We start from the raw sequence: 12966 nt of genomic DNA on the forward strand, positions 1-12966 counted from the left end.
ATAGGAGCTATAAGAGTTCACATGGAAATGATGTTATGACATCGAAAAGAGAGAAAAGCGCATGTGCAGCATTAGCACAAATAATCGTCTTCTAGATATTATTTTTTTCTCTCTATGAAAAATTTTGAAATTTATTTAATTTGGAATCAATTGCTTATATAATGCACATCTTACTAACAAATTCGTTGAATTGCACATGTTTTAATCTCACGATAGAATCTTGTGTTATACTCAACTGAAAAATTTACGCTGAAACATATGCTAGAAAATGAGTTATTGAATATTTAATGGATACGTCGAGAAAGAAGGGGGTGAGAGCACGTTTGTGAATTTTATCATAGTCATACGTGTACCAGCACTCAGAAAGATATGATCTCTATTGAGCAACATTTTAATTTGAATAGATATCTTCTACTCGCTGTTGGCTTATGGCCCTACCAACAATCAAAACTTGTTCGACTTCAGTTCCTTTTTTTCTTCGGTATCTTGCTGACCGCTGCTGTAGTTCAGGTAAGACAATAGCTTAATATTATTACTATGTATGCAAATAAAACGTATTACAATTTATACTAATCTTTTACAAATACCCAATTAATATGTTAAAATATGTAGTAATAAGTAATTCTTATATAATAATTATTAGTTGATTAAATATAAATGTCATATTAATACATAATTACATTTATGTAATATTACGTCTTACATCCTACACAATCTTTTCCTCTCGCAACTTTCCAATAATTAACTGGCAGAATTCAAAGCGAGTCTCGGTAATGAAAATTTTTCCGTTAGCAAAAGTGAGCGCTCAAATATCTGACTAACAACTTAAAACAAACATTCCAGACAAATAATAATAATAACAATAAAAAAAAACAATCCTTCGAAACTGAAAATTTGTTTAAACAGGCACAAAGTGTGAAAAATTTTAATATCGCCATATCCGAGTGAGATAAGTAATACGCACATGGTTCCGTCCCAGATAATTGATCTCACAACCTAAAAAGGAACCATTGAACGGTATTTCTGCAAAACGAAGTAAAATTGACTTCCCCGTTTTGACTCGTTTGTAGAAACAAACAAACAAACCGTTCGACACACAGAGTCAGATCCTTTAAATTCTGACCTGCGAGTTATACACTTCAGTTACGGCCCGACCGCTCTTCTCCAGGTGGAACGTAACAGTAATTTATTTGTTTCATTATATAAAGAAATTATTAATTTGAAAGATACCATTTAGAAGCTGATAATCTTCTAAAGATATTCTCATAAAAATAATTTTTAATGCAATAAATATATTCACATAATTCCTTTTTTCATAGGTTTTCCCTTTGTTGACTGCAAAGTGTACTTCCGATTTCGTTATTAAAATTTTTGCCCCTACAAGTTTCTTTCTTACTTTTCTGACAAAATACGTAGCGTTCAATGTTAATATCAATGTTGTAAGTATAATTTGTATTTTATATTATTTATTCGATTATACTGATATCACACGACTATTAAATATATTTATTTTTAAAAATTTTTTATATAAAAAAATGATATTATAAATTTAATTGATACGTAGCTGAAGGATTTACTGGCACAAACTGAACGTACATACAGTCAATTAAAAGATGAAAATGAATATGCTATCGTAGAAAAATATGGATACATTGCAAAGTGTTACACTGCTATACTTGCAAGTAAGAATATAGTTAATAGATTTTTGCATACGTTTATGCTTTTCATTTAACTCATAACTTATTGAACTTGAACCAAAAATAAACTTTGCACACTACAATAATTATTATAATATAAAGTTTGTATATGTTAATAATATATTGTTAGTATCAAATTTATTAAAATTGCATGAAGTGGCAAATATTGCAAAATATCTGAGTACAAAGTGAGAAACAATATAATTTTATTATAATGGATTATATATAATTTAATCATTGAATTGATGATTAAATTAAAAAAATATTTTCTAACTTATATTTTTGTGTGTATAACATACAGCAAATTTTTTAAATTTTATAGCAAACCTATAAACAATATTTTTTTTTAAACGCTTTTAGCATGTGGTATTGTTAGTACATCTCTTTTTATTATCACCCAATATTGGACAAGTATTCTTGATATTATTTTACCGATAAATGAATCTCGACCATTTCATGTGCAAATTATAACGGAATACTTTATCGACCAACAGAAATATTTCTTTCTAATTACACTGCATATAACAACAGCCTATTGCATAGGGATAATTACACTAACGGCAACAGGAACAATACTTGTTGCATTTGTCCAACATTTTTGTGGAATGTTTAGACTCGCCAGGTACGAAGTAAACATAGAAACAGCTATAAATATTCAAATTATAAAAATACTGTATTATTATTCTATAAACAAATAAAGATAACGTTTACTTTATAAAGACAAAATATGTATATGCGAGTAAAAACGATTTGATAATTTATATTGGTTTAGTTTTTTACAGTTATCGTATTGAACGCATAATGAAAATTATTATATTAGAAAATAATAATCCTAAAAGCAAAAATTTAATTCTTGATGAGATAACTTGCGCTGTAGACATTCATCGGCAAGCAATGAAGTTTGTATATATCTTGATAATGTATACATACAATACATCAATAATAAATTTTTATTTTTAAAGATTAACCGGACTAATATCATCGAAATTTGAAGTCATGTTAGGTTGTTTAATATTTATCGGAGTAATTTCTCTGAGCCTCAATCTTTTTCGAGTAAGCTTTAAATTTAAATTTTTAAACTTTATTATGAAATTTACTATTCCATTAAAACTTAATTTTAATAATACCATTATGTTAAGAATAATCTTTCTATCTTATTGTTATTTCACCAACTGTACATAATTTTTTCTTCATATAAATTTATTGCATTTTCTACTATTTAAAAATAAGATAAAAAAATAAGAAAAATTTACAATGTATTACAAACTGATAGAACATAAACAGAACATTTACAATTAGTTTATTATTAGATTTCACAGATTGTATCATCTGACAAGACTAATATTAAGGAAATGATATGGCCCTTTATGTTATCAGCTGTCAGTATACTATACATGTTTGTAGCGAATTATATGGGACAAGACATTACAGATATCAATAATTACTTATTCGCTACTGTGTAAGAGATTTATTATAAGATATATAATTGCACAAGATTAAAAAAAATAAACAATTAAAATAAAAAATAATGCTATGTGCGTAGAGTTATCAACTAAAAATTATTTCTAAATATATTTTAATATTTATCAACTCACAGATACTTTATTTATAAAAATCCGTAGATACAATGTTCCGTGGTACATAATTCCTTTGAATGTGCAGAAAATAATACTCTTTCTGTTACAAAGGGGCACTAAGGATTATGTAGTGTGTGTCGGTGGACTTTTTGTGGGATCGTTAGAATGTTTTGCCACGGTAAAAAATATATTGTATTTTTATTAGAAATATAATGTATTTTTGTCGGAATAAAAAAAAATATTTTATTGCAGTTGGTGAAGGCTTCGGTATCTTATTTTACTGTCATACATTCTACACGATAAAGATAGATCATAGCAGAATATAATATAATAGTAGTTAAATATAATAATAATTAAAAGTACAGTAGTTTTAAGAACTAGATAAAAAATAAAAGTTTTTATCTTCTATAACATTTTATTCTTTTAGAAGAAATTTAATTTCTTAAATATATATAACATAAACTGAAATGTTTTGTGGCTAAAACAACTTAATAATGATTAGTGACTAAAATTCAATCAGAAAAGTTGGTGTTAATTCTTATGTGGGACTAATTATCGGCAGTTTTTTATGTTCACTCGAATATAAATAACATCAATTAATTTTATTTTACGTTTATAAATTTAACTTCTATAATCCACGATATTCAAACTAATATGTATCGTATAGCATACAAAAGCATACAAAAAGCAGTAAAAATTTTTTCTCAAAAAATAAACGTACGATATATATAGGAGCTATAAGAGTTTACTTGGAGTTCATTTGGAAATGATGTTATGACATCGAAAAGAGAGAAAAGCGCATGTGCAGCATTAGTACAAATAATCGTTTTCTAGATATTATTTTTTTCTCTCTATGAAAAATTTTGAAGTTTATTTAATTTGAAATCAATTGCTTATATAATGCACATCTTCCTAACAAATTCGTTGAATTGCACATGTTTTGATCTCACGATAGTATCTTGTGTTATACTAAACTGAAAAATTTACGCTGAAACATATGCTAGAAAATGAGTTATTGAATATTTAATGAATACGTCGAGAAAGAAGGGGGTGAGAGCACGTTTGTGAATTTCATCATAGTCATACGTGTACCAGCACTCAGAAAGAGATGATCTCTATCGAGCAACATTTTAATTTGAATAGATATCTTCTACTCGCTGTTGGCTTATGGCCCTATCAACAATCAAAACTTGTTCGACTTCAGTTCCTTTTTTTCTTCGGTATTTTGATGACTGCTGCTGTAGCTCAGGTAAGACAACAGTTTATTATTATTACTATGTAAGCAAATAAAACGTATTACAATTTATACTAATCTTTTACAAATTCACAATTAATATGTTAAAATATGTAGTAATAAGCAATTCTTATATAATAATTATTAGTTGATTAAATATAAATGTCATATTAATACATAATTACATTTATATGTTACGTCCTACGTCTTACACAATCTTTCCCTTGCGCAACTTTCAATGATTAACTGGCAGAATTCAAAGAGACTCTTGGTAATGGAAATTTTTCCGTTACCAAAAGTGAACGCTCAAATATCTGACTAACAACTTAAAACACCATTCCAGACAAATAATAATAACAACAAAATAATAAAAACAATCTTTCGGAACTGAAAATTTGTTTAAACAGGCACGAAGTGTGAAAAATTTTAATATCGCCATATCTGAGTGAGATAAGTAATACGCACACGGTTCCGTCCCAGATAATTGATTTCACAACCTAAAAGGGAACCATCGAACGGTATTTCTGCAAAACGGAGTAAAATCGACTTCCCAGTCGTTTTGACCCGTTTGTAGAAACAAACAAACAAACCGTTCGACTCACAGAGTCAGATCCTTTAAGTTCTGACCTGCGAGTTATACACTTTAGTTACGGCCCGACCGCCCTTCCCCAGGTAGGACGTAACAATAATTTATTTGTTTCATTATATAAAGAAATTATTAATTTGAAAGATATCATTTAGAAGCTGATAATCTTTTAAAGATATTCTTATAAAAATAATTTTTAATGCAATAAATATATTAACATGATTCCTTTTTTCATAGGTTTCCCCTTTGTTCACTGCAAAGTGTACTTCTGATTTCATTATTAAAATTTTGTCCTCTACAAGTTCCTTTCTTACTTTTCTGATAAAATACATTGCGTTCAATGCAAACATCAAATTTGTAAGTTAATATTATTTATTCGATTATATCAGTGCTCAGAATTAGATGCACGTTTCGAGTCGATTCTCGAGACGATGCCTCTTATCCCCCTACTAACGCTCAAGGCTCGACGACCAAGCCGCCGATAGCGCGTCTAAGGTTCTGACTCAGGAGCGTCTCTATATAAATGTTAATAACGATTTCATGAAAGGAACAATCCAAGCCTATTTCTTATACAGAGACGCTCCTGAGCCAAAACATTAGACGCGCTATTGGCGGCTCGACCGTCAAGCCTCGAGCGTTAGTAGGGAGATAAGAGGCGTCGTCTCGAGAATCGACTCAAAATGTGCATTTAATTCCGAGGACTGGATTATACTAATATCTCACGGCTATTAAATATATTTACATTTAATAATGTTTTACAAAAAAAAATGATATTATAAATTTAATTGATATGTAGGTAAAGGATTTACTGGCACAAATTGAACATACATACAATCAATTAAAAGATGAAAATGAACATGCTATCATAGAAAAATATGGATACATTGCAAAATGGTACACTGCTGTACTTGGAAGTAAGAATCAAGTTCATAGATTTTTGCATACGTTTATGCTTTCATTTAAAACATAACTTATTGAAATTGAACCAAAAATAAACCTTGTACACTACAATAATTATTATAATATAAAATGTGTATAATTAATAATATATTATTAGTATCAAATTTATTAAAATTGCATAAAGTGGCAAACATTGCAAAATATCTGAGTACGAAGTGAGAAACAATATAATTTCATTATAATGGATTATATATAAATTAATCATTGAATTGATGATTAACTTTAAAAAATATTTTTTAACTTATATTTTTGTATGATATAACGTACAGCAATTTTTTTAAATTTTATAGCAAATCTATAAATAATATTTTTTTAACGCTTTTAGCATTTGGTATTTTTGGTACATCTCTTTTTATTATCACCCAATATTGGACAAGTATTCTTGATATTATTTTACCGATAAATGAATCTCGATCATTCCACGTGCAAATTATAACGGAATACTTTATCGACCAACAGAAATATTTCTTTTTAATTACACTGCATGTAACAACAGCTTATTGCATAGGGATGGCTACACTAATAGCGACAGGAACAATACTTGTTGCATTTATCCAACATTTTTGTGGAATGTTTAGACTCGCTAGGTACGAAGTAACATGGAAACAGCTATAAATATTCAAATTATAAAAATAATGTATTATTATTCTATAAAGAAGTAACGTTTACTTTATGAAGACAAAATATATGCGAGTAAATAAAAAGTTGATAATTTATATTGATTTAGTTTTTTACAGTTATCGTATTGAACGCATGATGAAAATTATTATATTAGAAAATAATAATCCTAAAAGCAAATATTTAATTCGTGATGAGATAACTTGCGCTGTAGACATTCATCGTCAAGCAATGAAGTTTGTATCTATCTCGATAATGTATACATACAACATATCAATAAATTTTTATTTTTAAAGATTAGGCGAACTAATGTCGTCGAAATTTGAAGTCATGTTATGTTGTTTAATAGTTATGGGAGTGATTTCTCTGAGTCTCAATCTTTTACGAGTAAGCTTCAAATTTAAATTTTTAAACTTTATTATGAAATTATTACTATTCCATTAAAACTTAATTTTAATAATACCATTATGTTAAGAATAATCTTTCTATCTTATTGTTATTTCACCAACTGTACATAATTTTTCTTGATATAAATCTATTGCATTTTCTGCTATTTAAAGATAAGAAGATAAGAAAAATTTACAATGTATTATAATTTGATATAACATAAACAGAACATTTACGATTAGTTTAATATTAGATTTCACAAATTGCATCATCTGACAAGAATAATGTTAAGGAAATGGTATGGCCCTTTGTGTTATCAACTGCCAGTATACTATACATGTTTACAGCGAATTATATCGGACAAGATATTATAGATCTCAATAATTACTTATTCGTTACTATGTAAGAGATTTATTATGAAATATAATTGCACAAGATTTTATAATATAAATAATTAAAATAAAAACTAATGCTATGTGTGTGGAGTTATCAGCTAAAAATTATTTGTAAATGTTTTACTATTTGTCAACTCACAGATATTTTATTCATAAAAAACCGTAGATACAATGTTCCGTGGTACATAATTCCTTTGAATATGCAGAAAATAATACTCTTCCTGTTGCAAAGGGGCACCAAAGAATATGTAATTAGTGTCGGTGGACTTTTTGTGGGATCGTTAGAATGTTTTGCCACGGTAAAAAATATATTGTATTTTTATTAGAAATATATTGTATTTTTGTCGGAATAAAAGAAAATATTTTATTGCAGTTGGTAAAGGCTTCGGTATCTTATTTTACTGTCATACATTCTACACGATGAAGATAGATCGTAGCAGAATATAATATAATAGTAGTTAAATATAATAATAATTAAAAGTACAGTAGTTTTAAGAACTAGATAAAAAATAAAAGTTTTTATCTTCTATAACATGCATTTTATTTTTTTCGAAGTAAAAAATTTAATTTCTTAAATATATATAACATAAACTGAAATGTTTTGTGGCTAAAACAATTTAATAATGATTAGTGGCTAAAATTCGATCAGAGAAGTTGGTGCAAATTCTTACGTGGCATTGGAACTAATTATCAGCAGTTTTTTATATTCATTTGAATATAAATAACAATAATTAATTTTACATTACGTTTCTAATTTTAACTTCTATAATTCACGATATTCAAACTAATATGTATCGTATAGCATACAAAAAGCAGTAAAAATTTTTTTCTCAAAAAATAAACGTACGATAGATATAAAAGCTATAAGAGCTCGCATGGAAATGACGTTGTCATTGAAAAAAGAGAAAAACGCATGTGCAGCATTGGCACAAATAATTGTCTTCTAGATATTATTTTTTTCTCTCTATGAAAAATTTTGAAGTTTATTTAATTTGAAATCAATTGCTTATATACATGCACATTTTACTAATAAATTCGTTGAATTGCACATGTTTTGATCTCACGATAGTATCTTGTGTTACCCTCAACTGAAAAATTTACGCTGAAACATATGCTAGAAAATGAGTTATTGAATATTTAATCGATACGTCGAGGAAGAAGGGGGTGAGAGCATATTTATGAATTTCATTGTAGTCATACATATTCCGGTGCTCGAAAAGAGATGATCTCTATCGAGACACAATATTTTAGTTTGAATAAAATTCTTCTGCTCTCTGTTGGTTTATGGCCTTATCAAAAATCAAAACTTGTTCAATTTCAATTTATTTTAATCATTAGTATTCTTACGACCTTTGTTATGGTTCAGGTAAGACAATATTAAAAAGTTATTTTTATGTAATATATAAATTATAATCTGTATTAAAAATTTTGTACAATATTACAAATTAATGTTATAATACGTAATAAAAGTTGATTATTTATTGACTATTCGTTGATTGTGTATAGATGTTATTATAATATTGTATAATAATTTCAATTATACGATTTTTATTTGTTTAATTATTATGTACAATTTAAAATTCATTATTTGAAAGTTGCTAATTATATAAGAAAAATTAATTTTCGATACAATACACATATTAACAACAGAATTATTGTTTATAGTTCACTACATTTTTTACTTCAAAATGTACTCTTGATTTCATTGTCAACATTTTTTCTAACGCATTTTTCTTTGTTATTATTGTTATAAAATATGTCGCATTTGGTGTCAATACTGAAATTGTAAGTTAACAATTCATGTTATTTATTCAAACACACATGTACATATACCTCGGCAAAATTTTATTTTTAACAATTTTTTTATTTATAAGGAAATAATATTATAAGTAATCTAATTAATATATAGATCAAAGATTTATTAGCACAACTTCAACATATATACAACCACTTACGAGATGAAAATGAATGTGCTATCATTGAAAAGTATGGATATATTGCGAAACGTTATACGGTTATGCTTGCAAGTAAGTGTATCATAGATTTTTACATACACGTTTAAACTGTCTATTTAACATGTAAGCTGTCAAAAATTGATAAAAAATAAATTTGGCAGACTATAATAAATTCTTTATACATACGCATATAACATGATACATATACGAGGACTTACTAAAATAATAAATCTGCGGTTGATATACATGTATGCATATATATACAGGGTGTTCTATTATAAAACATCCACGCAAATTACTCCGAAGATAAGGGTGATAGCAAAAAATGACCTTAACAAACGTTGTAGGATTAAAAGAGGGCCAACTGAGGGTAACCTTGACTTTGACCTCGCAGTTGATTTTCAAGGTCATTTAAAGGTCAGAGTAATTTTTTTAAATGGAAACCCCTATTTTTGATTCCAAAATTTAATAGCTGGTGTCAAGAGCTTTTCAAAACACTATAATAAAGTTATTTTTCATTAAGTACTTTTCGAGTTATGAGGCTTGTAAATTACAGTATTTTGACATAAAATACAAAATATCTTGTAAAACATTCAATTTTTGGGAATTTTACCTTAATACTTTTATGTATAAAATAATGAGACGAATCAATTGGTATAAAGAAAACACATTGGTTTTAAAAAAAAGTATGCAGTTGCATATTGCAAACTACATATTTTTTCTTGAAAGCAACTATGTGTTTTCTTTATACCAATTGATTCGTCTCATTATTTTATGCATAAAAGTATTAAGGTAAGATTCCCAAAAATTGAATGTTTTACAAGATATTTTGTATTTTATGTCAAAATACTGTAATTTACAAGCCTCATAACTCGAAAAGTACTTAATGAAAAATAACTTCATTATAGTGTTTTGAAAAGCTCATGACACCAGCTATTAGATTTTGGAATCAAAAATAGGGGTTTTTATTTTAAAAAATTACTCTGACCTTCAAATGACCTTGAAAATCAACTGCGAGGTCAAAGTCAAGGTCACCCTCAGTTGGCCCCCTTTTAATCCTACAACGTTTGTTAAGGTCATTTTTTGCTATCACCCTTATCTTCGGAGTAATTTGCGTGGATGTTTTATAATGGGACACCCTGTATATACAATATTGTATATGTATATACGTCTGTATATGACTGATACACGAACTGTGTACTTAAAATATGTATGTAATAAATGTAATTAATGGTAAATTTGTTCAAATTGCGTAAAATAGCAAATGTTGCTACTACTTATCACTCGAGTTTTTTTACTGTAATAAATATACATAAATCGATAATTAAATTAAAAATTAAAGTTAAAAATTAAAAATTAATTAAAATAATGTTAAATTTTATAATACATATGCGTGTGTGGTGTAATGTAAAGCATTTGAAATATATAAAATATTTTATAGCGAAATAACAACGATCGAATAGTAAAATAATGAATAATTTTTTCTTGAATGCTTTCAGTGATTGGTATTTTTGGCATATTTATTTTTATTGTCATCCAATATGAAACAAGTGTCCTTGATATTATTTTACCAATAAATGAATCTCGACCACATCGCATACAAATCACGACGGAATACTTCATCGATCAACAGAAATATTTCTTTTTACTTGTATTGCATGCAACAGCAGCATTTTGCCTAGGGGCGACTACAATAATAGCGGTAGGAACAATGCTCATTGCGTATCTCCTACATACGTGTGGCATGTTTAGAATCGCCAGGTATGAAACAGACGTACAAATATAACCATACATATATTAATTATAAAAAAAACTGCATTTTTATTTTGATCAAATAAAGATAATGTTTATCTTACAAAGTCAATAAAAACACATAAATGCGGTAAACATTTTTACTTGTTATTCACAGTTATCGTATTGAACACACGCTGAGAATTAATGTATTAGAAAATAATAATTATAAAAAAATTAATTTAATGTACGACGAGATATTTTGTGCTGTAGACATTCATCGGCAAGCTATGAGGTTTGTATCCATCTATAAAGTATTCGTATTTTAAATTACATTTATCTCAACGATATACAGGGTAATTGAAAACAACTTGATATCCTTAAAATGTCATATTTTTGAGCGATTTCTAAGATGATTTTTCTTGTAGTAAAATTTTGTCCGAAGCTTAGTTTTTGAGTTATAATTGAAAATAGTTCGCTATTTACACACCGGTACAATGAATAGACAGAGATGTGCAACGCGTCATGAGACTATCAAGTGTTACGTTAGTCTTATGATGTGTTGCACCGTCCTGCCTATTCGTTGTGAGTAGCGAACTATTTTCAATTATAACTCAAAAACTAAGCTTCGGACAAAATTTTGCAAAAGGAAAAATAGTTTTAGAAATCGCTCAAGAATATGATATTTCTAGAACATTAGGTTGTTTTGAATCATCCTGTAGCACCATGTAGCATCATATAGCATCATGCAGTAACCATTTTTTTGTCTTTAAAGATTATCTAAACTTGTGGTACTTAGATTTGAGGCTATGTTGTTCTTTTTAATAGGATTCGGAGTAATTTCCTTGACCTTCAATCTCTTTCGAGTAAGTTTCAAATTTTCTTCTTAAATTTATTGCTAAAGAAAAATTTAATATTTTTAAAATTATATTATGCGCATAATAAATGTTCTTTCTTACTGTAACTCATTTATCAATTCATACTTTAGATTTCACAGATTGTATCATCTAAAAACAATATCGAAGAATTTTTGTTGCCTTGTTTGCTTGCAGTGGTCAGTATAATATACATGTTCGTAGCCAATTATATAGGACAAAATGTTACAGATCACAATAACCACGTATTTGATACTGCGTAAGAAAAATTTGTTATAAGATATAATTTTATTACCAGATTTTATAATTTCGATTCTTATATTTAAAAAATGGAAAGTTTATGTCGTGTTTGCAGAATTCACGTATACTAAGGGCCGTTTGTAGATTTCTAAATTTTTGTTAAATCATAAATAACTATACATATAAATTCGCAGGTACAATGTCGAGTGGTATATAGTTCCTTTGAATATGCAGAGAATAATACTTTTTCTATTGCAACGAGGTGCCAAAGATTTTACACTGGGTGTTGGTGGATTTTTTATCGGATCATTGGAGTGCTTCGCCACGGTAAAAATATATCCATATAGAAAATCATGAATATATTCAAAGTAATATATTATTAATATTGTAACTATAAAAGCAGATATCTATAATTGCAGTTAGTGAAAACCTCGGTATCTTACTTTACTGTCATGCATTCTGTGCGGTAATAAGACAAAGATAAATTTATATAATATTACAGTGAGAATATATATTTAAATATTGTTTTAATGCCAAAAAAAGAAATATATATATATATAATAAGAATGTGTAACTATATAAATTGTTTAATCAAAGAAGTTATTGTGTTAGATTCTTTCCAAAACAATTGCCAGCATTTTTAAAATATCTTATTCGAAATATGAATAATAATAACTAACTTTACATTGCGCTTCAAAACGCGACTTTCCA

The 12966-nt window shown here is 27.5% G+C and overlaps 3 protein-coding genes across 3 annotated transcripts in view; 2 read left to right on the forward strand and 1 right to left on the reverse strand.

Annotated features, from left to right (window-relative positions):
• The window catches only part of MAGE, an 84027-nt gene that overhangs the window by 56154 nt on the left and 14907 nt on the right, over positions 1 to 12966 (reverse strand). The gene's annotated exons all lie outside the window — the stretch shown is intronic.
• Positions 61 to 12854, forward strand: LOC105675798 (uncharacterized). The gene is made up of 18 exons (XM_067359043.1): positions 61 to 510; positions 1320 to 1439; positions 1565 to 1682; positions 2058 to 2319; positions 2480 to 2596; positions 2660 to 2750; positions 3008 to 3156; positions 3320 to 3452; positions 3527 to 3541; positions 8626 to 8820; positions 9120 to 9239; positions 9364 to 9481; positions 10909 to 11170; positions 11319 to 11435; positions 11916 to 12006; positions 12129 to 12274; positions 12450 to 12582; positions 12675 to 12854. Exons 1-18 carry the CDS (start codon positions 370 to 372, stop codon positions 12723 to 12725), a joined length of 2379 nt encoding a protein of 792 aa, XP_067215144.1. The 5' UTR covers positions 61 to 369; the 3' UTR covers positions 12726 to 12854.
• Positions 4349 to 8659, forward strand: LOC137001316 (odorant receptor 43a-like). The gene is made up of 9 exons (XM_067360024.1): positions 4349 to 4523; positions 5332 to 5451; positions 5891 to 6008; positions 6380 to 6641; positions 6792 to 6908; positions 6969 to 7059; positions 7313 to 7461; positions 7621 to 7753; positions 7828 to 8659. Exons 1-9 carry the CDS (start codon positions 4383 to 4385, stop codon positions 7876 to 7878), a joined length of 1182 nt encoding a protein of 393 aa, XP_067216125.1. The 5' UTR covers positions 4349 to 4382; the 3' UTR covers positions 7879 to 8659.

This window comes from Linepithema humile, chromosome 7, assembly GCF_040581485.1.
Source record: "Linepithema humile isolate Giens D197 chromosome 7, Lhum_UNIL_v1.0, whole genome shotgun sequence".
Taxonomy (NCBI): domain Eukaryota; kingdom Metazoa; phylum Arthropoda; class Insecta; order Hymenoptera; family Formicidae; genus Linepithema; species Linepithema humile.

Bases quoted from the DNA above. Each gene is read 5' to 3' on its own strand.
- LOC105675798 (XM_067359043.1), top strand. From the start codon at position 370: ATGATCTCTATTGAGCAACATTTTAATTTGAATAGATATCTTCTACTC. The intron at 2,751-3,007 runs GTAAGCTTTAAA...GTTTATTATTAG, and splicing joins TGAGCCTCAATCTTTTTCGA to ATTTCACAGATTGTATCATC. The intron at 9,240-9,363 runs GTAAGTTAACAA...ATTAATATATAG, and splicing joins TTGGTGTCAATACTGAAATT to ATCAAAGATTTATTAGCACA.
- LOC137001316 (XM_067360024.1), top strand. From the start codon at position 4,383: ATGATCTCTATCGAGCAACATTTTAATTTGAATAGATATCTTCTACTC. The intron at 4,524-5,331 runs GTAAGACAACAG...CTTTTTTCATAG, and splicing joins TGACTGCTGCTGTAGCTCAG to GTTTCCCCTTTGTTCACTGC. The intron at 7,462-7,620 runs GTAAGAGATTTA...AAAAAACCGTAG, and splicing joins AATTACTTATTCGTTACTAT to ATACAATGTTCCGTGGTACA.